This window comes from Remersonia thermophila, chromosome 3 (genome assembly GCF_042764415.1).
Source record: "Remersonia thermophila strain ATCC 22073 chromosome 3, whole genome shotgun sequence".
NCBI classification, from domain to species: domain Eukaryota; kingdom Fungi; phylum Ascomycota; class Sordariomycetes; order Sordariales; family Chaetomiaceae; genus Remersonia; species Remersonia thermophila.
In genome coordinates, this window is record NC_092219.1 from 2,888,922 (window position 1) to 2,914,025 (window position 25,104).

The 25,104-nt window shown below is 57.8% G+C and overlaps 11 protein-coding genes across 11 annotated transcripts; 5 read left to right on the forward strand and 6 right to left on the reverse strand.

Annotated features, from left to right (window-relative positions):
- Positions 1-83: 83 nt before the first annotated feature.
- Positions 84-2,634, reverse strand: VTJ83DRAFT_3630 (uncharacterized protein; the record flags this gene model as incomplete). The annotated part of the gene is made up of 2 exons (XM_071010030.1): positions 84-2,444; positions 2,518-2,634. 2 exons carry the CDS (start codon positions 2,632-2,634, stop codon positions 84-86), a joined length of 2,478 nt encoding a protein of 825 aa, XP_070867508.1.
- A 1,437-nt stretch (positions 2,635-4,071) lies between these two features.
- VTJ83DRAFT_3631 (uncharacterized protein) lies at positions 4,072-4,611 on the forward strand (the record flags this gene model as incomplete). Its single annotated transcript, XM_071010031.1, has 1 exon — positions 4,072-4,611. One exon carries the CDS (start codon positions 4,072-4,074, stop codon positions 4,609-4,611), a length of 540 nt encoding a protein of 179 aa, XP_070867509.1.
- Positions 4,612-7,573: 2,962 nt separating this feature from the next.
- On the forward strand, positions 7,574-8,892 carry VTJ83DRAFT_3632 (uncharacterized protein; the record flags this gene model as incomplete). Its single annotated transcript, XM_071010032.1, has 2 exons — positions 7,574-7,834; positions 7,906-8,892. 2 exons carry the CDS (start codon positions 7,574-7,576, stop codon positions 8,890-8,892), a joined length of 1,248 nt encoding a protein of 415 aa, XP_070867510.1.
- Positions 8,893-9,090: 198 nt separating this feature from the next.
- Positions 9,091-10,629, reverse strand: VTJ83DRAFT_3633 (uncharacterized protein; the record flags this gene model as incomplete). Its single annotated transcript, XM_071010033.1, has 1 exon — positions 9,091-10,629. The coding sequence occupies one exon, from the start codon at positions 10,627-10,629 to the stop codon at positions 9,091-9,093; it is 1,539 nt and encodes a 512-aa protein (XP_070867511.1).
- A 548-nt stretch (positions 10,630-11,177) lies between these two features.
- VTJ83DRAFT_3634 (uncharacterized protein) lies at positions 11,178-12,410 on the reverse strand (the record flags this gene model as incomplete). Its single annotated transcript, XM_071010034.1, has 4 exons — positions 11,178-11,209; positions 11,275-11,627; positions 11,688-11,926; positions 11,988-12,410. 4 exons carry the CDS (start codon positions 12,408-12,410, stop codon positions 11,178-11,180), a joined length of 1,047 nt encoding a protein of 348 aa, XP_070867512.1.
- A 753-nt stretch (positions 12,411-13,163) lies between these two features.
- Positions 13,164-14,600, reverse strand: VTJ83DRAFT_3635 (uncharacterized protein; the record flags this gene model as incomplete). Its single annotated transcript, XM_071010035.1, has 9 exons — positions 13,164-13,178; positions 13,278-13,348; positions 13,558-13,568; positions 13,641-13,738; positions 13,828-13,836; positions 13,888-13,896; positions 13,974-14,259; positions 14,474-14,485; positions 14,548-14,600. 9 exons carry the CDS (start codon positions 14,598-14,600, stop codon positions 13,164-13,166), a joined length of 564 nt encoding a protein of 187 aa, XP_070867513.1.
- A 2,190-nt stretch (positions 14,601-16,790) lies between these two features.
- Positions 16,791-17,321, forward strand: VTJ83DRAFT_3636 (uncharacterized protein; the record flags this gene model as incomplete). The annotated part of the gene is made up of 1 exon (XM_071010036.1): positions 16,791-17,321. The coding sequence occupies one exon, from the start codon at positions 16,791-16,793 to the stop codon at positions 17,319-17,321; it is 531 nt and encodes a 176-aa protein (XP_070867514.1).
- Positions 17,322-18,372: 1,051 nt separating this feature from the next.
- On the reverse strand, positions 18,373-20,225 carry VTJ83DRAFT_3637 (uncharacterized protein; the record flags this gene model as incomplete). The annotated part of the gene is made up of 3 exons (XM_071010037.1): positions 18,373-18,559; positions 18,686-20,022; positions 20,094-20,225. The coding sequence occupies 3 exons, from the start codon at positions 20,223-20,225 to the stop codon at positions 18,373-18,375; spliced, it is 1,656 nt and encodes a 551-aa protein (XP_070867515.1).
- A 1,175-nt stretch (positions 20,226-21,400) lies between these two features.
- Positions 21,401-22,138, forward strand: VTJ83DRAFT_3638 (uncharacterized protein; the record flags this gene model as incomplete). Its single annotated transcript, XM_071010038.1, has 2 exons — positions 21,401-21,452; positions 21,519-22,138. 2 exons carry the CDS (start codon positions 21,401-21,403, stop codon positions 22,136-22,138), a joined length of 672 nt encoding a protein of 223 aa, XP_070867516.1.
- Positions 22,139-22,284: 146 nt separating this feature from the next.
- On the reverse strand, positions 22,285-22,860 carry VTJ83DRAFT_3639 (uncharacterized protein; the record flags this gene model as incomplete). Its single annotated transcript, XM_071010039.1, has 4 exons — positions 22,285-22,417; positions 22,481-22,605; positions 22,662-22,732; positions 22,794-22,860. 4 exons carry the CDS (start codon positions 22,858-22,860, stop codon positions 22,285-22,287), a joined length of 396 nt encoding a protein of 131 aa, XP_070867517.1.
- Positions 22,861-23,545: 685 nt separating this feature from the next.
- On the forward strand, positions 23,546-25,009 carry VTJ83DRAFT_3640 (uncharacterized protein; the record flags this gene model as incomplete). The annotated part of the gene is made up of 3 exons (XM_071010041.1): positions 23,546-24,192; positions 24,261-24,711; positions 24,788-25,009. 3 exons carry the CDS (start codon positions 23,546-23,548, stop codon positions 25,007-25,009), a joined length of 1,320 nt encoding a protein of 439 aa, XP_070867518.1.
- Positions 25,010-25,104: the final 95 nt, after the last annotated feature.

The window sequence follows — 25,104 nt, forward strand, 5'->3', positions numbered from 1 at the left end:
ACATCGCTTCGCAGCGGAGGAATGCGTTTCCGCAAGCCAGGGAAGACGGGCTTGTTGAATCAAAGGCATTCCGCCAACACCCATCATTCATACGACCCATACTCAGGCCATGCAAATGGATTTCCTGGGTCTAGCAGACTGCTGAAAGAGAAGTCCACAGACTGTGCAAACATAGGATCCCACTCCTGGAACAAGGCGTCATCCCCGGCCAGAAGCTCATCAACGCTGCCGTCCACCATTCCTGTCAGGGCTGCCGTATCAACAGCAGCTGGTTGAGGAGTCGTACCAGCAGGGCCTGACGATGTCTGTATCATTGAGAGGTCTCCGGGAAGCGGAATGGCGTCGTCAATGTGGCTGTATCCTTGAGCGGGAGGGAAGTTGGCCGGGGAGTCGAGCTGTAGGTCAGCAGCGGTAGCTTTGGTAGGGGTTGCATTCACCAAGCGAGTGGAGGTAGGGTTCAGGGCCGTTCTGTCGTTGATTCTGCTGCCGTTGACAATGTGCCTCATGGCCTCGGCTGAGGTAGCACCCGGTCGAGCCAAGCTGCATTTGCTGTTGTCGGTCGATTTCTGAGAGATGGCCTCAGGTCGTGCTGTGTTACCGCTCGTGGCAGGTTCGCCTGTACCCTTCGCTTTCTTCCTGCTGGTCTCGATCTGATCAAGCTTCTTCATGACAGTCTCGCCCAGCTGTCCATTGATGCGAGCGCTGCTCCAGATGGCACCAAGACGCTGCACCACAGGAAGCATTCTCTTGAAGTCAGCACCGCCTCTTGCGCGAAACATGGGCAGCCGGCTGAAGCGCCATTTGCGGTACGCCACGCTGAGTGACAGCGTCGACGCATACGGCACAAACGGGGCCGGGCTGAGATTGTAGTTCTCCAGGACGTCCAGGATGCGGTCTGCCGAGTGGGATCTCCGGGCGTTCACGCTGCTTGGCGGGAGATGCTGGGTGGGTAGGCTGTGCAGGGCATCACACTCTGGTGCAGTGCGAAAGCGATGGCGAGGCATGCGGACCGAAAGGACACCGATTGCGTGGTACAGGACTTCTAGGGTGGCGAGGAGGCTGTCGGGCTCGCACTGAGCGCCGGCCTCAATAGCCATGCGTTCGAAAACGGGCAGGTCGATGTAGTTGATAGATGGGCGGGGGCGGTACATGTCGAAGACCTGGTCCAAGAGGAGGATCAACGACAGGAAGAGACGAAAGATGGGAGGGTCGTTGGGCTCTGGACGCGGAATCTGCAGAAGGTCCATGTTGTTGAACATCAACGGCCGGGCCGCGATGGCAGCGATCAGGCGGTCGATGGCGTATAGACACTTGAACAGTCGGTTACCGGCCTCTCCGCAGGCCCCGTCCCCTTCGCTGCGGGTCCGCGGCAGGATTCCGAGATGGATACCGTGTGTGTGCACGAGGCTGGCAAGCCTGGCCCAGAGCTCCAATGGCTCAAAGCGTTCTGTACGGCCTGCCGGCTGCCAGTAAAGGCAGGTGAGGGCCATGATCTGGATCTGGCTCACGAGGGGGATCTGCTGTGCCTCCCGCAGCTCCTCAAGTCGATTCTTGATGAAGTCAGCCACTGCACGGGAGTACTCGTCGTACGACACGCGAGTAGGCTCGGGTTTCCCATCGACGGATGTCTTGAACGTGAGAAGGGAACTTGTTTCGGGGTCCGTTGACGCGGCAAGGCACACGACGGCTTGGATCAGCTCACGAAGACCAGAGCTCCCGGGAAGGTTCACGAGCATGGCGCTGTCGAACAGGGGAATGATGGGGTGGATCTTGGCCAGATACACATCCCTCATGGCGACCCATTCGAGATCCGAGGGCAGCACCTTTTCGGCCAAGGCACGCGTGGCGAGAGCCTGGGCCAGGGCGGCAAGATTGGCTGCGTCTTGCACATGGACGATGAGGCGGGAACCGTCCTCGCGGGGCAGTGAAAAAAAAGGGCCAGTTGTATCGTCGACCGACTTGGCCTCGGCTGCGTCGACGGGGTCACGGCCAGGGGCCGACGACCGGCAAGACTCGCGCGGAGAGACGGGAGGAACGAAGCCAATCTGGAGAGCTTCAGGGGCCTCGGGTTGCTGCGGCCTTGTCTGGGTCATGGTCTGGGTCATGGTGGCCTCCACGAGGATGCCCTCGGGGTTCAGGTCTCCAAGGAAAGGCGGTGGAGAAGCCGGACGTGGTGACAATGGCCGGGACTGTGTGACTTCTGGGACCGGCCTGTGTGGCACATTGGGTGTTGTGCCCAGAGGCTTGTCAGAAGCGTGGTGGAAGAATTGTAACAACTGCGCTGCGGCATGCGAAGTGTCCCTGTCAGAGTTGCTGGTGGTGGTCGTCTCAATGGGAGTCCTTGACGGCTGTTGCTGTCCGGCATGGCTGCTAGTCGGAGGGCTGGAGAGGTCAGAGCCGTCATCATCAGACGAGTAGGCATCCGGGGCGTGGCGACATCGTTTCTTGTGCCGTCAGTCAACAAAATGCGGGCAACAACAAGCAAAAGGGTACGCTTCTTGTGAGTTGGCCCCTTACCTTTTTCTTTCGGCACTCGACACATGCATGGCTCACCTGCTTGCGCTTCACAGGTAACCCTTGGACATTATGTGGGACAAAGCGGACCTTTCCGGCGGGTTTCGCACTGTTCGCCATGCCGACAATGCATTCCCATCAGAATTGTTGATGTCGATTGCGAGTGTCTCAGTGCGTGCATTGAGCGATCTCCCGGCCCGAGTGTTGCGGGATAGCCGAAGGAATGGATCCGAGGTCCAGGCTGGATGACTTCATGGTGGGGTAGCGTCGGAGTTGCCGTTTTCGTACTTCACCCGCCTCCTTGGGGTGTACACAGTACTTGCAACGTCAGGCACCCAGGTACCCAAGATATTATTTAGTTACCTAAGATAGGCATCTCTAGGTCAATGGGTTCTCTTTTAGTCACGTCGTCAACGCCGAACTGCTTGTATGGTTGAGGAGAAAACACCAGGGAGGCAACGTTACCGGGTTCTCTTAGATGCAAAAAAGATAAATAAAGAAAAAAAGACGTTGAATGACGAACCACTCTTCATCTGTTGCCAATTGGTTGCTATCCACTAAGACATTGGACTCCATGACGATTGATGTTGAAAAGAAGTTGGACCCCCGGCGATCCCCCGGAGTTTCCCCAATCGCGCCATCGTTTGTACAACCTAACAAGCTCCATCCATTGGCGCCCTTGATCTCGGAAGATGGACATCCCTTGAAAGAACGGCTCCTCCCGCCCAACCATAACCAAGGGGGTACATATGATGTGTTGTGCCTCATGCCTCAACCAAGTCAGCACATCAACACATCGTGACGAGTTGTGCCTGGGCGAAAATCCCTGCTGTTTAAACCTCGTATATACTTTCAGCATACTTTGCACAACGGTACTGGTCCCTGCCTCAGGTTGCACCGCTCCGTCCGGCCTACGGCTTGCAATTACACCGGCTCCGTCCCGCACTTAGCCGCAGCGGGGTGCGAGTCCGAAGCCAAAAGCCAAACACATGCTGTCGCTAAACATTGGACTAATACCCAGTCTCCACCAGATCTTGGAAGGCTCCAGATCTCCAGGCGCACCGCGGGGAAGCCTGGATTTGTCAGCCACCACGCGGCAATCATAGCGGTGTGCGAGGTCCGTATCGGTGTCTCGGAGGTTCTTCATGTCTCTTCGCCAATGAAAAGGTAGTCAACACGACGAGCAGAATTAGTAAGGGAGGTGACATTGGAACCCCGAAGAAGGGGCTTAGGCAGGCACCGAAGCTGAGGATGAGGGTCGCAACGTCTTCTCCGGACCAATCCGGGGTTAAGACGTTTTGTGTAGCATAATTGTGCATCTCCAGCCCCCAAGTGGCATGGTTGCAATCTCATAGGCTCGGAGGGACGTCATGACTCCATGAACTGTCATCAGATGGATAATATAAACTCCTCGTCCTCCACACCTACGTCCATCACCGCCCTTCTCTGCACATCCCTCAACACCTCACAGGCTTCCCAAAGCTAGCTTAAAGCCCCTGGCTACATCCCCTCGGCTGAACCTCTCTCACGTCCTCTCAAACCCCACCAACTACCACCATGTCCGCCGTTCCCCTCTACGACGCCACCATCGTCGTGGCCAAGCAAGCCCTCGAGACCCTCCGCGATCTTCTGGTCAAGGCGCAAGCTCACCCGGAGGCCGCCACGCTCCCTCAGGCCCGCCTCATCGACGACATGCTGCCCTTCACCTTCCAAGTCCAGACCGTCTCCAACTTCGCCAAGAAGACCGTCGAGCGCCTGACAGGCCGCGACCTCGACGTGTGGGAGGACAACGAAACGACGCTGGAGCAGCTCGCCGCTCGCGTCCAGAAGACCCTGGACTTGCTCGACACGGTCAAGCCTGAAGATCTGGTGAAGGGCGGCGCAGAGGAGACGCACGAGCTGAAGTTCGGCCCGAACCTCACCTCCCCGGCGACGACGCACCAGTACGTGCTGGGGTACTACATTCCGAACCTGTTTTTCCATTTGAGCACGGCCTATGGGCTGTTGCGGTCCAAAGGCCTGGATATCGGAAAGAAGGATTATATAAAGCACTTTGTCTCGCCGTTCTTTCCCCCGAGGAACCCAGAGCAACAGTAGACGGGCCATGCCCTGGGAGAGTGATGGAGACAAGGGACACGAGGAGGTGGACTCGGATAAGGAGACTCAGAATGGAAGTCCGGGTTGCGCAAGGATTCAAAAATGAACAGGTTGATGCTTTAATGGTTTGCTACGCCAGCGTCTTCTAATGGCTCGTTCGTTGAACCTTCTTTGTCTGTGTTGGTTATAAAAGCTGTACGCCGATTACACATGAGATGCCGGCAATGTGGCACATGGAGAAGGTGGAACAGAAATGCTTCTTGGGAGCCTGAGCACGGTTCTGCGGTGTAACAAGTGCCTACTTTGCCTCACATGTCCTCCAGGATCAATCATTCCATTGCCCGATGAGCTCACGTCCTCACCCCCTCTGGACTGGCTGAGGAATTCATATCAGGGTCAGTTGCTCATCCTACCGATGGGCGCAGAATCAACGAGGTTCTTCGAGACCTTGGCGCACCTCGGTCGAAGTGCGTACATTGCTTGCTGAAATCCTCAGACGGGATTCTATGGAAAATGATTGCGAAGAGGACTACGACAACCAAATTGCTTCCTTCTCGGGGTGAGCCTTGAGGGGTACGCAGGAAGCAGGGAGTTGCGGGAGTTTTGGTCCCAGTCAAAGGTGTTGCGGCCATATCGTTCAAGAGAGCTCCTAACACTCATCGTAGATACAAGCTTAGTGAATAGGTAGTTGAGCTTGAGGGCTCCGATCGTTGTTGGTTCGCCGTTCAATTCCCTGCCCCCAACTCTCTGGTGGGGAGACGGTGTGGATGAACTACTTATATGTAGTAAGGCATAATTCCAGCGCGCCCTACGAATGGCATCGGTCAGCAGATACCAAATGGCACAAACTTCCTTTCCTGTCTGGACCAACACCACACCGGCCAAAAGCCAAGTTGTTAGTGTCGGCATTTATGATGCAAGGGTGCAGATGAAGAGTCGGGATGTAACATGACCTAGTGTCAGGCAGTGTCCACGCCAACGTTAGCGCCTGTCGCCAACGCCAATGGAACTCGGAGATGCGTGATTCTGGACTTTTCACCCGGGTCTGTGTGTTGTGTGGTGTGTTGGGGCTATGTAGGGAACAACTTAATTAACTTTACGCCAAGGAGCTGAGCACTGAGCGCCTCCTCCTGCGCAGGCGAACTGAACATTGCTCTTGACTTGCGCGGCTGGCGGTGACGGGGAGCTGGTTGCGAGCTGAAGTACTTCGGCGTTTTAACCACGTCCTGGTTGGCCTAGCGTGAAAAGGATGAGATCAGTTAGCGACCTGGTAGCGATTTGGAGAGGGCAGTGCGCTAACGCCACATTCAATGGCCCCTTTCCATCTGGCTAGCCTCGATGGTGCTCAGTCCCTCGAACGCTAACCACTTCAGCTGGATCATGGGGGGTTTCTTTCCACGACTGCGGCCATGTTCTGGTTCAACGGTCACCCCACATTGGAATCGCTTAAGTATCCTAACTCACAGCCTTATTATATACCACACTACGTACTATACACCACTGAAAAAACCATAGGATTCATTGCATCCATCTTGTAATGCCCAGAGAGCCTTTGCACAGCCTCATCACCGGTGTGTGGGCTTGTCAAGACATTGCATGGCAGCCGTCCGGAGTCCGGGGATTTGGGATAACTAGACTGTACCTTGCATGCGGTACGTACTGTGCATAACATGGTGTCAGGGAAAAAAAAAAACGGGGGCAAGTCGGAAGAGAATGTGTCAAAATGGGGACCGCACAGGGATTTTGCGTGCGTCTGAACCGCATCGCGGGAACCCCTTGCTTCCAGGAACTTTATTTGCGACGTCCAAGTTCCCCTTATCCAGACCAAGATGCCCCGCTACGCCACGCATTCCACGCAGGACAAGTCCAAGAGACGGGAACTTTGCCAGGAGCATAAGCAGAGTGTCCCAGGTCCTCGTGCCAACGCTCTCACGAGGTTGTACCGTGCAACATTATACCAGGAGAACCATAGCAGGCTGCTGCTATGTCAATCCGCAGATCATACTGTACAACGCACCACCTCCCTGCTCAATCTGCAGCATGTCACCAGAGGTCGAGATTGTGTCAGGTACCTTTCCCTCGAGATGCCCGTAGTGTGCCAGATGGTTCCCGCGAGACGAGCCCCTGCAGGTGGAAGCGGCGGCCATCGGAAGAACTGGTTTCTACATACATACGTTAGTCACACAGTATGCGTGAGGCGTGTATGCGGGGACCCAACGCCTCCAACCCCGGGCCTTGACCCAGCTCTGCCCTGGCTTGGAGTTGAAATGGTCGTTGGGCGCGGGGGCCCGGTCAGCTCGGACCTGGATGGTTCGCAGCCGGAAAGGCGGCGAGAATCCTCCTGTTTCCTTGACGGGCCGTGCTGGTAAGTAGCCGTGCCTTGTCACGCCCGTGCGCCGGGGAAGCGGCATGGGCGGTCTGGTCGAATCGCGTGGGCACAAACGGGCCCCGGCCGCCGGGATCACGTTGCAGCCAACCTGGCAACGGGATCCTAGCTTGGGTCGGTCCCGAGGATCAGACAGCCCCGCGAAACCCGGGGGACAATGTCGCTGTCAACTTAGGCCGAAACGGGGCGCGCGGAGGACAAAGATGTCACCAACCAGCCAGCCAGGCTTCCTTCACGGGGGCTCTCTAATCTTCTTTTCGGGATCGGACCCCTGGATGGGAACCTTGTTTTCTGGAACAGGGTAACGATGGATGTACATACTAGTGCTAGCTCGCCGGCTGCGGATCATAAGAATGCATCCATCCCCACCACCCCCCAGATTCTTGACAATCGGATCGCTGGTGAAGGCACCGCAGCTCAACCTGGTTCACTCGGGCATTCTCTGGTCCAACATCCACTTTTCTCATGACATCCCAAGCCTACAAGGGTCGTCCATCTCGCAGGTTGTAGACCGGGCTTGCTCAGCCCACGACCTTACCAACCTGCTCTCATACCACCGTCGATACCGTCGCCACCATGTCCACCTCGACGGGTACACCAGGGGCAGCAGACGGCCCGCCGGTCGACTCGCCCTCGGCCTTCAACGCTACCGACGTGCCGCCGCCGATTCCGGACATCCCCATCACCCCCCACGCGGCTCGCGTTGCGGTTGTCCACATCGCCCTGACGTCTACGTTGTTGCTCCTCTGCCTCATAGCCTTCGTGATGCGCATGTACCGGCGGATAACCCCCGCCTGGAGGGTCGGGGCAGATGATGTCTTGATCACCTTAGGCTTCGTACGTCGGCTCCTCTGTCTTCTCCCCGCGGAGCCTACCATCGGACAAAAACTCACCTCTCTCCGCCGCAGGCTCTGACCGTCACGGACTTTGCGTTGCTCCTCCCCACGGCCGTCCCCACCCCCGGAAACCTCCCCGTGTCCGCCAGCATAGATATAGGGAAGTACTCCTGGATCGCCATCAGCGTCTGGGGGCTCTCCATGACCTGCATCAAGCTCTCGGTGGCCCTGACCCTTCTCCGCGTCCGCGGCGAGCACCTCCGCTGGAAGATCTTTCTCTACACCGTCATGACGGTCCAGGCCGCCTACGGGTTCGGCAACGTCCTCTTCAACCTCGTCATCGCGTGCCAGCCGCTGGAAGCGGCGTGGAACTTCGCCCTCCTCTCCGAGCCGGGCTCAACGGCCAAGTGCGTCAGCTACGAGACCATGCGCACGGTGAGCAACGTCGGGAGCTCGATCAACATCGCAACCGACCTGCTGCTCTCGCTCGCGCCGGCGACCTTCCTGCGCCGCCTCAACCGACCGCTCCGGGAGAGGATCTTTGTCTGCGTGCTGATGGGCATGGGCCTGATGGCCAGCGGCGCGAGCGTGGCCAAGACGGTCGTCGTCCAGGGATGGGGCGACTTTTCGACGCCGCCGGACCAGGGGAACGACTGGTGGGCCACGAGCGTGGAGATTTGCACATGGACAATGCTGGAGCAGGAGCTGGGACTGTTGGCAGCCTGCATCCCGGCGTTGAAGGGGCTGCTGCAGAGCTGTCTTGGAGCGATGGGGGTATCGTTGACGGTGGATAGGACAAAGGGTACGGGGACATCGGGGGCAAGAAGAGGGAGGTGGAGCACCGCACGGGGTGTGTTGCCAACGTCTAGCAGTCAGAAGGGAGATGGGCTTGGTGGGGTTGAGATGAGACGCATGAAGAAGGGGGCGACCGTGGATGAGGAGGCGAGGGTTGAGGCCCCCGAGACATCGCCCAAGTGGTTGCAGGTTTGGCCGGCGAACAGTGAGCGAATGGGCTCAACAGGTTACTTGCTTGAACCCACGTCGGGGAGGGCGACATGATAAAGTTATAATGAATAATATGGGATGTTCATCATGTTCATGGCACCTGCTGGAACCGAGCTACGGTGAAGGAGCGAAGCTGAACCTCACCGAAAACCAGGCCTCTCAAAACTAATAATTTCCAGATAACCTAAACACAAGACGTTGAAAGCAAATGGTAGCTGTATCGGACCGCCTTGGAATGCACCATGTGCGACCTCAATACCGCGGATTCTGCCCGTAGTACCCCTGCGCTTCGCCGGATGATTGTTGCTGGTACTGCTGCTGGTGGTACTGCTGTTGCTGGTACTGCTGCTCTTCCCGTTGCTGCTGCTGGTATTGCTGCTGCGGGTGTTGCCGCTGGGCTGGGGGAACAGCTTGATGCCCGCCGCCGAGCTGGACATTGTGCGTTGGAGCGCCAACACTCACGCCCTCGTTTCCGATATCGTCGGGCACCGAGATCTTGACCTTCGGCAGGTACCTTTGCACCTTCTCCTCCACAATGCCGTGCACAAACAGCCAGCTCTCGCGCTCCAGCTTGCGGTGGCCGCCATTGACAACCCCCAGGATGCTATTGCGCAGCGTCTCCTGCACCTTGCGCACCAAGTCGCGGATCTTGGTAACAAGCTTGCTCTTGAGGTCATCACCGAGCGACCCACGGTCACCCCCGCCACGGGTGCCCGATGACGGCTGGTCGAGCTGAGAGTCGAACGGATTGCCGCCCAGGATCGTCTCCAGCGGCTTCTGGAACTCATCGGGCAGAAGTTCAAACAGCTCCTTCTCGATGCTACCCAGGGTCTTGCGGAACTCGATGCGCACCTCGCGATGCACCTTGGCCAGGCCCTCGGTGAGCTTCTCGCTGACCAGCTTGGAGAAGCCTGATCCGCTTCCACCATCACCACCATCTCCGGGGGCGCGGGTTCCCTCCCCGCCCAGAGCCCTGGAGCCTCCCTGGCTCGGGCTCCCAGGCTCCTTATCCTTACGCCCGAACAGTCCACCGAGGCCCTTCACCAAGTCCTTGACCTGATCCTCAATCTCGCCCTTCACCCCATCCCCCACGTCCTTCGTGCTGGTGTTACCCCTCAGCCAGCGCTTGATATGATCCAGCGCGATGCGCGTGAACTGTTCCGCGATGGGGGCATGCTGCGTGCGAAGCTTGGCGGCAACCTTCTCCTTGATCTCGGGAGTGATGAGGCGGGCCTTTTCCTCCGGGTTGCGGCCGGCGTCTTTGAGGGTGTCGGTGAGGACTCCCAACAAGCCGTCCAGCTTCAGGCCTCCGCCTCCGGACGAAGAGCCGTTGTTGTCGTCGGCAAACGTCTGCACGACCTGCACAGCAGCAGAGAAGAAGCCACGCGCAATGTCACCCGCGTCGCTACCGCCACCACCTCCGCGAGAGCGTGTCTCGGAGAAGCTGCCACCGCCGCTCCCTTCGGTGATGTTGAAGATCTCACGCAGATCATCGCCCGCCTCGCCGGCAATGCTAGAGAAGCTGCGGGTTAGGCCGGCGATCTCGTCGGCGAATGGAAGAGACGAAGCACCGTAGGCGTCGGGAACATTGTTGGTCAGATTGCCGCGTTGGCTGCTGCCAGAGTCCTTGTTGAACAGCGAGCGAAAGGCGTCGATGATCTGGTCCTCGAGGCTGTCGATGGTCTTTTGCTGGAACTGGTCGATCTCCTGGGCAATGCGGGGTTGGATCTGCGGGGCGAGGGAGTCGACATACTCGTCGACCGTTCTGGAGATGACCTCAGGGAGGGGCATGTTGGATGATGATGATGATGATGATGATGATGATGATGATGGATATAAATGATGCGTGGTTCGAGCTGGATTGGGCCGACAAGAAGTCGAGAGTGGCAGCAATTGAAGGATAGGGTACCAGGTAGCTAGGAACAAGGAAAGAAAGCAGAAAGAAGGCGCTCTGCTAAGAATAAGAGAGGATGGCGTAAAAACGCGTCAACAAAAGTCCAGAGCTGAACTGTCAGGCAAGGACCGCGCGGCTGGAGCTGGAGCGGGGTTAGTGCCCCGCGGATGAGGGGATTTGGAGGCCTTAAGGGGCACCCAACATCGGGTGGCAAAGAGTCAGGCACCACTCCACGAATCCACTCTCTGTCCCCCTTTTTTTTTGGGTTGATGTGGACAGTCGATACGTTGTTGGGTGGCATCACGTTTCTCAATGCTGGCTGCAAATTGGCTGCTCTTATCCTATCCCTATTCAAACACAGGGTACCAACCAGCCAACCCCATACCTGCACGGCAAGGTACCTTACCATCACGCTCACTCGACGACCTCATCCCCATATTGCCACTTACATCTCCATACCCGGAAGATGGTTAAACCCTAGGCACCACCAGTCAGCAACGCTCCAAACCCCCTCGGTTTCGTCAGGGACAGTGAACACTTACATCCATCCACATCCTCGCGAACCCTCTTCGGGATCACGCAACGCTTGGCCTCGTCAATGTTCTGCGATCGCTGGTTGCCGCAGTCCGCCGCGAAGCACCCGTTGGCGTCCATGGCCCTCTGCAGCGCATCGCCCTTCCACCCAAAGACATAGTCGCCGTGCTGCCCGTACCCCGTGTTGTCGCCCGTGCTGAGGACGAAGGGCTGGCCGCTGGCCGGCCACAGCGAGCGGTCGTTGAACTTGGTCGTGTCCCAGATGATCTCGAGCATCAGCTGCGGGATCTTGACGGGGTGCGATGGTGGGCAGTTGCCCGTCGAGAGGAAGTTGGAGGGGCCGCTGACGGGGTAGGCGACGCTGGTGCAACTGTTAGCAACGCATCCATCCTCCATACGCGGCGCATCAAGGGACACCCACTGGTCTTTGTGATTAGGAGAGTCCAAGTTCTTGCCATCCCAGCAGGTGGGGTACAGGACGTTCGAGCGGATCCCTCCGGGGCAGGGCTGCGGCGGGAAGCCCTCAAAGTCACGACGGGTGTCGCTGCAGGGTGCGAGATCGTCGCCGCCGAAGTTGGGGCCGGAGAAGCACCGGAAGCAGCTCTGGGATTTGTACAGCGGCGTGCGGCGCGCTACATCTCCCACGAACATGCGGAACCCCTGGGAGCGTGTCAACCTGGAAACGGGGGGAGTGGGGGGAAGCAGATAGAGACGGACGTACCGGCTTGAAGGCTGTCACCTGCCCTCTGCCGGGGCTGATGTAGTAGACTGTCACGCCTTCGCTGGTCTGCGTGGTGAAGCGGTCGTTGAACAGGAACCTGTTGGGCACCTGAGGCACGCGTTTGTAGCTGCCGTTGGGGGCACGGAAGTACACGTTGGCGGTCCAGTAGTTGCTGAAGTCATCGGCCGGCCCACACGTGGTGCAGGTGGCCAGCGAGGCGATGTCCGTCACCGGCATGGTCACGTTGAAGGCATTGCCTCCGATGATCTGGTGCATATGCGCCGTGGGAAACCTGCCGGGCTCCACCAAGGGGTCGAGTCGCTCGATAGTAAGCTGCGAGCATCCGAACCGGAGATGGTTCAGACCTCCGAAGAACCCCTGGGCAGACGCCAGGGGCACGAAGGCGACGAGGGGCAACAGCATGGCGATATCAACGAGGGCAGTTATCGGTCAGCAGCAACGGTTTTGCTGGGTCAAAGGCGTCGAGAGAAACAAGGTGGCCCGAGAGCCGATGCCATAGCTACCTCTTAAGGCCTCTTGGGGCTCCCAGACCTGGCGAAACTGGTTCAACTGCCTTGCCACACCAAGTAAGAGAAAATATAGTGCCTCAATTACACAGCCCAGAGTCATCGTCACCACGGCCATTCTCATCCAGGCAATATGATCTTGCTATCCCAGATATAGGATATCTCGGGCACGCGCCCTCTTCCAAAGCAACAGCTCTAGATCACGGCAGTCGCCCGATTGGGCGGTTATAGACCGGTAGAAGTAGGGTGTTCGGCACTCAATATCTGGGGATGCCCAATCGGCAGAGCTCCTCCACGGTGGCACATATGTCCAGTCGCTTGGTCTGCCCGCCTTGAGTGACAGCCGGTGTTCAATCTCGCCAGACCTGGGCCATGGGATACATGGCAAGTTCCGCGAATTACACAGTGCCTTGTTGATGGCCCTCTTGCCGAACTCCGATTTTTGCAGGGATCCGAGACTGAGGTAATTAATACCTGGATATGAATCAGCTGGCAGTCGATCTCAGGTCGTCTTTTGCAGGGACTTGAAACTCCGTCTGGAGACATAGCACCAAGGCAGTCCTAGTTGGGCTCGCTCCTTGGATGAGAAGGCCTCCATGTGCTGGATAGCATGGACCTGCTGCCCAGTTGCATAGAGGTAGGTAGTCGGTCAATTGATAACTGCCTAAACTCGAGGGCCGTTTTGGTGTATTAGCTAACATTGTGTGAAGAGTACCTAACCAACTGCGGCATTATTCTGTGATTGAGCAGATTGGGGGCATACCCTGAAGGAAACGTTGCGTTCAACGAACTGCGAGCCGGGGCACCACCATCCAGGCCACTGAGCGATGTTTGCTTTGGTGTTTGTAGGCATCGGGCATCGGGCCAGAGAAGATTGCCCGCAGAAAATCTCAAACAAAAAGTAGACAGAAGGAAGACTGTTGTTTCTAGTTCTTTGCTTTGCTCGAAAGGTGAAACCAGAAAACTCTGAATGCTGCTTAGAATTAAAGATGGTCCCTTCCAACAGAACATCCTCTGCTCCCCATTCAATGAGTCGCATCGACGAGGTTGATGTCTGACATTTTTCAATTAGGAACCTGGTTCTCCTGGTGCCCAAAGTTCAACTCCTTCACCCGGCCTCACTCACATCCACGTTTTCTTTTCCTTCCATTCACCTGTTCGTTCTCCACACACGAACTCTCTGCTTCTGCTTCGCCTGTCTGCCGATCCGGCGTTTTCAAAATCCTGCACGACTTGAGAGAGAGGCACACAGGAAGTCCATCTCCGGTTCAAGCTCCGGCTGTTAGAAGTTCGCAATGGGTCGCTAGGGTTACCGTACATCCCTCTTGCGGTTTTAGCACTGTCTTCTTTTTCTACTACTTTTTAGGACTAACTTTAGTGTTCTTTAACAAGCATGTTCTAGCTCGGCTATGATGTCGATCAGCTCGTCGAGTTCGCGACGGAGATGGTGGGTGCCAACACGGGCCTTGAATATTCCTCCGTGGCCGTGTACGCCGATCCTCTGGACAAGGACGCCAACCCGTTCACCCATGGCGATGACGAATTTCTTGCTGCCCTGGACGCTGTGCGGCAGCGATTTGACGCCGGTCATGAATCGAAGCTTATGAAAAAGTAACGCGCACTTGCCGATGCCGACAAGAAGGACGATGATAAGCAGTACTGCTACGTCATCCTGGACGCTTTCATGATGTGGACCGAAGCAAAGAGTGCTCGGAGGAAGATATGAAACACCCTCGTGAGCTGGCCTTGAACACCCACCGCTCAGAGATCTCTGCCCCGCCTCTGTTCGACTGTGGCTTCCGCGGCCCCGGTGAGCACCAGTTCCTGGCAGCGTTGGTCAACTACCAGCCCAGGAAGCCGCGAAGCCTCACACTTTCGCAGCCCCTTATGCCACGCCTGCGGGAACATTGAAGCGGACATCGGCAGGCCTCTGCTGAAATGTAGCGGCTGCACGCTCACCCCTGCTTGGTTCTGCGACGACAAGGTGAGTACCGCTGCTCCGGGAGTTAGTCTTACTGAATGAGGTTACTGACATGGCGTTTCCTGCGATATACAAAACTGTCAGTGCAGCCTGTGGAACATCCATAAAAGGAACTGCGGCCCTCGAAAGGGGTGGCTGCTCAACGTCGGAGGGGGAGTCACCTGCAAAGGCGGGGCATGGTCGTCACTTGCTAGAAGTTGAGACGTTCAGACCAATGGGACCACATTTTCGGATCGTATTCTGGTCAGTTAATGTGTGGGAACTGCATGGTTTGTGCATTTCGACGGGCTCGCAGTTGAGGAGGAAACAAAGGGAAATGAATTTTCGCCTGATGTATGACGAAAATTACTTGAGCTCCCTGGCGCATGGCATGGCGAGCTTCAACACAGCCCCTAGATTAGGTCCTTCCACTTGTTGATTATGAATTCGTTGCTACCTTCATGGCTTATGGAACATGGCCCTAAAGTCGTGTATGGATCTCGCCTGCTTCCTTCCATAGCCATGCATTGCATCTGCGGATTGGCTGGCTCACGCCTCCTGCTCACCGATCTCCGAGTTTCCAGGTTGTCACTGACGCAGCGGCTGACAGGCTCATGTCAGACGCCACTCAGAGCTGTTTACATTCTAAGACTGTGGCGGATGATACGTTGCGTCGGGTACCACGGCTATGCCAACGGAAGAACTTGATGCTAGTATTGATATGCCCCCTTTGACTGTGGCTTGGCGGTTCTTCCATCGCTCCGTCAGCTGAGGATGTATGTCTCACATACACGTCAGTCGCAGGTGCGTGCGTCGGCCAGTTCTCGGAGTCTCAAGTTGACAGACAGCCTCGGAGATAGTCATAGACCCTCAGCTCAACCATGTTTTCCGATTATCAAAACGACCTAATACACAGAAATTGGGCGTCAAGGCTGACGGGTTTCCCGAGTTGCTAAAATTGCTGAAGTTGAAAGTTGCAGAACCCGAGTCAGGTTTCTTCAGGTCACTTACAGTATCGAACAAGACTAGAAGCCCATCTCCCTTACGTGAGAACGGATGACTTTCTTCATCTCATCAGCAGCGATCCCGGCCCTTGTTCGTAATCTAAATAACAAGGAGTTGGGAACTTGGCCACCCTAGGTCACACAAAGCCCAGCCCTCGATGCGCCGTGTCGTTAACGGGATGGTTAGCCCAAACCCGGGGACAACGGGCTCAGCATTGACGTCGCCTGCCATACCATACTCGAGGTGGTAAGCTCGGCCTCGACGTTTCTCCGTGCGCCAAGCCACCGCACCGGTGGACGGGAGTTGAGCCAAAGCGAACGAGCCTCGGAGGGCTGTGGTGGGTCCCGGCCATCCAAACCATCGGGCCCGGATGCAGCCAAGCAACCATGGCCAAAAATAAACGTATAACCCGATCCTCTCGTGTTCCCACGACGCTTTCATGGGCTGATGGCGGGAAGACCTGCGGTGCCAGTGGAGAGCTGGAGCTGAGCGGGCTCGTGTTACTGAAGATCTTCACGCCAGCAGAGCCAAGTCCTGCTACGGTAACATCGAGGTGACTAGGTAGTTACTGTGTAGTGTCAGGTTTCGACGCCACGAGGCTGAGCTGGGGCAACCCCGGCTCGCCGAGCTACCCGCACGTCCTGTCTCCAGGTCGCTACCGACACCACTACGTCTTGGCTGGGCTACACCGCAATAGGGCGGGGAAGAGCAACGGGCAATACGAAAGACGCCAGGGCAACCCTGAGACCGCCATTCCAAGAGCCCGGCCTGCCAGCGCGAAGTGCCTTGTCGATGTACGTTTCCTCGTGTTTGCCATTTTGGTTAGTAACAGCACAGCATGAGAGGCTCGTGTTTTCTGCCGATTCGCAGCCTGTGATGATTCGCAGGGAGCCGACCACGAGTCACGGGATTCGTCCGGCAGAGACGACAAAGCATTGACGTGGGCAGCATGGCGACCGGAATCCGGATGGCTGCGGTGCCGGCTGCGCCCACGGAGGCGACTAGAGAACGGAGTGCTCGTGACGGGACGAAAACGGGCATGATGGGCGATGCAACGTAGACACGGAACTTGAGATGGCAGAGCCCGGGCGAAGAAGCTCTTGGTGTATAAGTATCCCACGAGCTTACCGTGTTCAACCCGGTCTTGTTGTTCTCATCATCACATCATCCAAGACTCCGATCGCAACATCTTCACCACTCTCTCAAGACTCCGCCACTCTCGGTCCGTCGCTCCCACTCCATCAATCCATCGCTTGCGGTTCTCTCCCTCTCCACAAGCCACTCCACAAGCCACCCGCATTCTTCTTCACCATGAAGTACATCGCCGCCATCGTCGCCCTGGCCACCAGCGCCCTTGCCCTCCCCTCGGGCGAGGTTGACAAGCGCAGCCAGTGCACCTTTGGCACCTACCGCTGCACCAACCCCAACACCGGCATCGAGATCTGCGACGTGTCGGGCAACTGGGTGCTCGTTGGCCCCTGCCCCAACGGCACCACGTGCAGCTACCTCCCGCAGAACGGCTTCGACCTGCCCTTCTGCACCAACTCTCCTCCTCCCACCCCGACCAGCACCACCGACTGCGAGGAGCCCACCACCACCCTCCTCACCAAGCGGGCCGCCGCCACCAACGAGCCCCGCGCCGCCGAGGTCGAGCCGCGCAACGGCCGCCCCGGCCTGAGCCCCGGCGAGCCCTGCTCCACCCCGGGACAGTACGACTGCTTCGGCGCCTACGCCATCATGGTCTGCGACGTCACCAAGATTGAGCGGTTCGTGGGCCACTGCCCGGAGAGGTCGCACTGCGAGTACCTGAACGGCCTTCCGTACTGCGTTGCGAACTACTAAGCGGAGGAGCCGTGGCGCTGAAAGGGGGAGGGGGGACAGCAGCAGGAGGAGGTTGGAGGATCCGGACACATGCATGATGTAACGGTTCGAGGAGGGTTGAAACTGGGATACTGGCCGCTCACGAGTCTTTTATTGCGTACAACGGGCTTCAATCATTTCGGGCTGGAGGGCAAGCGGTTTGGGGGAAACATTGGGTTGGGATTTCACCTCGCTCCTTTTCGAACAAGTTTGTTTTTATTCGCTTAATACCGGTAAACATATCTGGTGTTCCAAGAAAAAGAATTTTATAATTCACGTCGACAGGCTTTGCATGACGACGGGCAGCTTGCCTGATCGCAGGTGAGATCATCTCAGGTGTGAAAGACAGTGGGATGATGGAAAACAATGGACAACTTGTACATCGCCAACACGGTTGGCTCAAGTTGTCTGGCAGCAACGTGACCGTTCACCGTGGGCAGACATTGACAGCAGGCCAGATAACATGGCTCGTGTCGAGGAGGCAACGTGCCCTCGTGACTTATATGCAGGGCAATTGCGCCCCCCTGATCTGCACAACATCTCGTATTCCGCACCTCTACAACTCAAACGTGCAGAATCAAAGGCCGGTTCACGGCGCTTTTTGAGACAACAATACCTTCGAGAACAGTGCAAACGGCCAACATCCCTTTGGTTTAAGCTCGCCGTGCGACATCGGGTCGGCACAACGCTATGTCCAGCTAATGCGCACAAGAGGCGAGCTCTCGATGGAACAATACCAGCCAGCCAACCATACGCCGATGCCATGCAGCATAAGTCATATCCCCGTCCGAGCCCCCGCCCGGTGGGTTTCTAAGCATCATGATTTTACACCAGCCATCCACAGAATACCTACAGACAATCCCAGCTCCCGAAAGCCCACAAAGTAACTCACACTTGAGCAAGAGCACACACCAGCTACCCGTCAGCCTTTCTGAAGTATACTACTTGCCTGTTTCTTCCCGTGGATGCGGTGCTATTTCTGTTTCCCTGCCGTTGGATCGTCGCTACGTCAACCATTGCCAGAGCACGCCGCCTAGCTACGGCCCGGACGTAAATCACAGACTTCAAACTCGAGGGTCTTCGACTCGTAAACGTGACCCTGCGGGTGCCCGGCCTCAACGTAAAGATTATCGACAGAGTGTTGGTGGAACGTCTCGGTGCGTTGGCACGAGAGCAGGTGAGGGAGGCCGGGCGGGTTCGTCAGGCGGAAGATGCCCCATCTGGGCGGGCGGGGAGCTGGTCAGCATTGGCATGGAGGGCCCGGCCGGGGCAAGAGAGCGGAGGATGCAGTACGTGAAACAGCTGTGTGTGCGGGGGTAGGGGGGGGGGGGGGGGGGGGGACTCACGAAGGCTCAAACTGCGGCGCACACACAATCGCGATACTTTCGGGCATCATGACCTGGTATCCCGCCTGCGTGTGCAAATCCCTCGAGCTCATGAAGCACGTCTGCGTCGGATGGGTATGGATCCAGCCGATGACAATCAGGTCGTTCTCAATGCAGTAGTCAAGCATTGCCGACTCGTTCTCTGTCTCGCACGTATCCGGCGTGCACCGCTGCTCCGGGATGACCAGGTGCGAGATGAACAGGGCGTTATTCACCGTCGTGCCGCAGAGCATGCCGCACATCTCCAACCCACGGCGCGTGTTTTCAGACGCGAGCTGGAGGAATCGGTGCCGCAGCGTGCTTGGGAGGAAGACGGGTCGGAGAGGGTCGCCATTTTCGAGGTAGGCGGCGGGCCGGAAGGTAACACGCTTTGCTGGTTCAGCGGGGACGGCGAGGGAGGAAGAGACGGTCGGCGGTTCTCGCGTCGCAGGGCTGTAATCGCGCGCAGGGGGCCGAGACACCGGCTCTTTGATGGGAAGTGGCGGCGGTGTTCGGGGGTTTTCAAGGTCCAAAGACAAGTTGTGGAGCTGCAGCGGCGGCGGCAGTCGCGGTGGCGAGCGATCAATGTACCGCTCCTTGGGCGGTCGTGGTGGCTGAGGTCGAGAAATCTCGAACCGATCGGAGTGGGCCGGATTCTCGTATGACAAGGGCGTCGACTTTGTGATGGACGGGTAGTGGTAGACTGCAGTGCGAGCTGTGATGTCATCCTCCACGTATCCCCTCTTGTACTCAACCGAGTGATCCAGCTGTCGTCTTGTGGCCTCCATCTGTCGCTGCAGGTCGCCATCGTCCCCGTACGGCGTTGAGCTCGGCTTTTCTGACGGGCTTGTATGGCCATCGCGGAACGCCAAAGTGTTTTTAAAGTCCTGCGAGTCCCAGACACCCGCGGCGCGCCGACGTCTCCTCATCTCCTTCCTGGCCAGGTCAACAGCGAGATCTTGATTGTCTCTGGCATCGAGAATGCTGGCCTGGTCCACGTAACTCCATGATAGCGCGGGGTCGTTGGCGGCATGTTTTGCGTAGGATGATTGCGAAAAGCTGGTGGTGTTTCGCATGGAAGCTCGCCTGGCCGAAGATATCTTCTCATATCGGTCGTAGGCCTCTTCTATCTCGGGCCGCAGTCTTTCGAGGGTTTCGATGACGCGAGGGATGCGTTTCTGGAGGGGCCGTATCGCTTTCCTGGCCTCGGGCTCTTTTGATTCGGGGTGTTTCGGGAGGAACTCGAGCACGAGAATGGAGTATCGGAACAGGACGAGGTAGGCTTGCGGGAGGTTTCCTTCGCGGAGGTAGACTTGGCCCTATCAGGTTGACGGGTTAATAAGAAAAATGCCCCTTTGGACCTTGCGCATGGACGCATGGATGCGCGCACCTCATGGTGGATAGTCTCGGCCGCACGAGCCCAGTACTTGAAGCCTATCCGAGGGTTCCAATCGAATTGCTTGGCTTTCTCAGTGAGTTCTTTTGCGCTCATGGGCCGGCCGCCCATGTCGGGATCGGCCATGCTCGCGGTGGCTGGGACGGAGACGTTGGAGGACGTTGGGAAGCTCCGGGGCAACACAGGCCGGAAGAAGCCGTTTACGATCAGGAGACGAGGGGCTTGGATTCGATGGTTAACATGCGCTATGCATCGGAGGAGGGTGGGGAAGGAAAGGCAAGGGCGCCGTCTATTGATCTAAAAGAGACGGGTACAGAGATGGTTGGGAAAGGTCCCCGAGGTCTGCAAGGTACAGGTGCTGCCTTGCTCAGGCGTCACAAGTTTATGGATGGATGGATGGATGGGCGCGACTCCACGACCCCGCCAACTCTCCTCGCTGGCTACGGCACGGGAGCTGCTGCAGATGAGGCGGGGCCGCTGAAACGGCAGCCGCAGCATCTGGATCCAGTGGGGCCGCATGGATCTCCGCGACAGCCACGGGTGGGTCCTCGAAGCACGGACCAGCTCGAGGTAGGTACCCGACCTGGCTCCCTACCGGGCCGCCAAGACCCGAGCTCAAGGCAGCCTTGGCGCTTCGAAACTTCGACGTGGAATTTCAGCCCTGCAACATCCATCGGTCTCAGGATCCGGTCCGCAGGACATTGTGCTCTGTCATCCAGCCTGATGGCTGCAACTTCTCGTACGATGGTGAAACCATTTCGTGCACCCAACGTGTTGGTTTTTCCCTGCCAATAAACACCAGCTTACCAGAATACTTTTTGCCTTTTAAGAACGTGACGATTTCCTCTGCGCTGCGTCTCAGCGATCCAGCTGGTGGTGCACGCCATGACCTGGTTTGCCCATCCGCTTCATGATTCTGTTATCAACAGAGAGCCGAAGACGGCAAGCAAAATTTCCATCCCGCGAGCTGGGCTGTCTCGTCCACGCTCTCCCATTCGCTCGACGTTGCCCGTCGGGATTAATCGGGAGAGAACCATATCTTGCCGTGCCACAAACCGTGCCCTGCCACGAGGCCGGCCCGTTGTCGCAGCGATGGGTGGGTGTTGGAAGCGTGAAAGGCGGTAAGCGGACCAGGGGTGGAGGAAATTTGCGCTGGGCGGAGGATGGGAAAGCTGAATTGCGTACTTCGTATAATACCACGCCGGACGGCCTAGCCATTGCCTGCCCTTGTGTTCATCCCGCTTTTCTCTTCACTCCTTGCTTCGATCTTCGACTCCTGTTGCCGCACTGTAGTTGTGAATATGGCGTCGGTCAGGGGCTCTTACCCCATTAAGGGGACGAATAACACTCGAGGTACTTGGCCCTGTTCCTCAAGCAAGCCATGTTCCGTGGCATATGCCGGTGAACTAACAACACCAGAGAGCCTCGAGTCTTCCCTGTCCTTTCTCAGCTTCGATATGGGCCGTCTTTCCATCCCATCCAACGGCTGCCTCCACAACATTCTTGACCGGTGCTTCGCCAAGATCAGGGGTTTCTTCCACCTCGCCGACACCTCCAACCTGCTTGCGGAACCGAGCAGCCTTGAGCGCGTGCTCAGCTGTATCTTCGATGCTACCTCCCTGCCCTTCGTGACGGAGACCACCGACCGCATCGCCGCGGGCCTTGATGATCACGAAAAGGCCTGCCTGTTCGTCCAGGCCGTGGCGGGAATGGTGCTGTTCTTGCGCCGCCTCGCCGCCGCAGGTGTGGCGGTTTCCGAGCCTATCCTTGCGCGTGAGCTGCAGCTGTTTGCCGAGAGCGAGCAGCGCCGCGCCCTGTTGGAGACGGTTGCGACGAGCCCGCTCCTCAGGTCGTGTTACACCAAAGCTGTGCTCGTTGACTTCCTCGAGGAGGCCATCGACGATCCGACCACCGAGAACCTGCTTCCTGAGACAACGATGAAGAATGACTTCCCGAGCGACCCGGAGGCGTGGGTGAACGATCGGCCGTGCAAGAACATGGGTTTGCCTTGGGGGTTCACGATCATGGCGCTGAACTGAGGGGGCCGGCCGGGCGATCCCTGTGTATTATTCATCTGAACATCTCCATTCTGGGTAGGGTACAGCGTGGCGTTGGGGTATCAGGGGTTTGGGAGCGTAGCAATATCGTCCATCAATGATCTACTTTCCCCAGATGGTCTTTCATGTCATGCCTTAGTAGCCTGGGGAGCAGCAGCGGCGGCAGCAGCGGCCTGCGCGCTGCTCTGGATCTGGATGATCTCAGCCTTTTTCTTGTCCATCTTGCCCTGGATATCCTTGATGTGCTTCTCCAAGCGTGAACTGGACGAGCTGAGGTTAGCATGTGCTGTCTTGCGGAGGGAGAGGCACGGCTCTGCGGCTTACATCTCCTTCTCGATAAACTCCAGGCGGCTGCTGACGGTGCTTTCAGCATCCGTCCTATCCTGCTTCAACAGCACGGGGCCAATGAGCTTGTAGATGGTCTCGTCATCCTTGAGCTTGGCAAATTCCTGGCATGATGTTAGCAAGGCTTCCCACCTTGGCGCTGCCGGGGCGTGTGGCTCACCTTTTGGACGCCGAGGTTTTCTTGCTTTTGGGCCTCGAGCTTTTGCCTCGACTGGACAGCTTCTTGGAGGTCTGGAAGCGCGTGAGCATAGGGGCGGACCAAACGCTGTCCGCGGGTGAGATGAGCAGTCACCTTGCTGGAGTTTGGTGAACTCTTCAGACAGAGCTTGCAGCTTAGCGCCAATCTCGGCCATGTTCATGCAAATGGAGGGGTGAGGCGCAAACGCAGGTCGGCGTCCGGATGGTTGATGCCTTGAGGTTGAAGCTGCGCTTGGCGGTGAGTCCACTCTAGGCAGCTGATGTATCAAGCCTTGGCTGCTGTGGCGGATGAGCCCGAGATGTCCCAAGAAGGTGCTGTCGACGTGGACGAGCGGCCGCTCGTCAAAGATCCGCTCGCTGTTAGCAAAATCGCAGGGCCTGACCTACGCGGCCTTAACATGGGTGGGTCCACCCCGCCGAACGACCCATGTGGCGGCAGCCCCGCGCATGCTTCTGGACCGAACGGACGGCTTCCCGGTCAACCGCGAATCACAACTCGTCCGTAAACTGGCGGCTTGTGCTTCGGACGTTTGGATCTCAACAACCCAAAAATCCTCCCAACCACCGAGGCGTCTCAGCTTGTGAACAACGTCGCCAGACCGCATCTGGCGAGATACAAAACAAACTCCGTGGTTCTCATCCTTCGTTCGCACTGCAGCTTCACTTCGATCCAGTGCTGCGACGCCGCAACCACCCCGCCCCCCCGTTACCTGCCCGCCGCTCCTCCTTTCCTCCCATCTCGTCCTCGGCCGAGCCGAATCATCCTCCAACCCGATCCCATCCAGCCGACCATCCCCCCGTCCTTGCAGTGCCCCCGTCGCCGAATCGAACCAACCGCTGCCCGCCATGTCCAACACCGACTTCCTAGACCGCGCAATAAAACAGGTCCGCCTCGCCATCGACGCCGACAATGCGGGCCAGTATGAGAAGGCGTACCAGCTCTACTACCAGTCCCTCGAGCTCTTCCTCCTGGCGCTCAAGTGGGAGAAGAACCCCAAGTCCAAGGAGATGATCCGCGCCAAGACGGGCGAGTACATGGACCGCGCCGAGAAGCTCAAGGCGCACCTCGCCGACGTGGAAGCCAAGCGCAAGAAACCAGGAATGGTGGGCGCTAACGGCACCTCGACGGGCGGCACCGGCAAGGGCCAGGTGGCGGGCGAGGACGGCGGGGGAGACGGGCTGGATGAGGATAGCCGCAAGCTGCGCAGCGCTCTTGCCGGTGCGATTCTGCAGGAGAGGCCAAATGTGAGCTGGGACGATGTGGCGGGTCTCGAGGCTGCCAAGGAAGCCCTCAAAGAGGCCGTGCTGCTGCCCATCAAGTTTCCCCACCTGTTTCAGGGGAAGAGACAGCCGTGGAAGGGGATTCTGCTCTACGGGCCGCCGGGGACGGGTAAGAGTTACCTGGCCAAGGCCGTCGCGACGGAGGCCAAGAGCACCTTCTTCAGCGTGAGCAGCTCCGATCTGGTGAGCAAGTGGATGGGTGAGAGCGAAAGGTATGGACTTTCTCACCTGGCTCGCAAGAAACCCCGCCATCCGCTGACATGTCTCTCCCGCGCTCCAGGCTAGTCCGGCAGCTCTTTGCCATGGCTCGCGAGAATAAGCCTTCCATCATCTTCATTGACGAGATCGACGCCCTCTGCGGCCCTCGCGGCGAGGGCGAATCCGAGGCCTCCCGCCGCATCAAGACGGAAATGCTCGTCCAGATGGACGGTGTCGGCAAGGATAGCAAGGGCGTCCTCATCCTCGGCGCCACCAACATCCCGTGGCAGCTGGATGCGGCCATCCGTCGTCGCTTCCAGCGCCGCGTGCACATCGGCCTGCCGGACCTGGCGGCACGCACCACCATGTTCAAGCTTGCCGTGGCAGATACCATCACGGCGCTGAAGCCGGAAGACTACCGGGAGCTTGCCAAGGCGTCGGAGGGGTACTCGGGGTCCGATATCAGCATCGTGGTGCAGGACGCTCTCATGCAGCCAATACGCAAGATCCAGCAGGCGACACACTTCAAGCGGGTACGTCCTGCTGCCGCGTCCCCATCGTCTATCCAGTTACGCACGCATAACTAACCCTCTTTGTTCACATCCGCAGGTCACCGTAGACGGCAAGCCGAAGCTCACCCCCTGCTCCCCCGGCGACCCGGACGCCGAGGAGATGACGTGGGAAAAGGTTCCCTCCGACGAGCTTCTGGAGCCGGTCGTTGAGAAGAAGGACTTCATCCGCGCCATCAAGGCCAGCAGGCCGACCGTGTCGCAAGAGGACTTGGTGCGGAACGAAGAATGGACCAAGGAGTTTGGTAGCGAGGGTGCTTGAGGATACGGCGCGTTGGGGGAATATGCTGGTCGGGATGTTGCTTTCTACTTTTCTTGCTTACCTTGGCGGGCTGGCGTGCGGCGTTACGATGATGA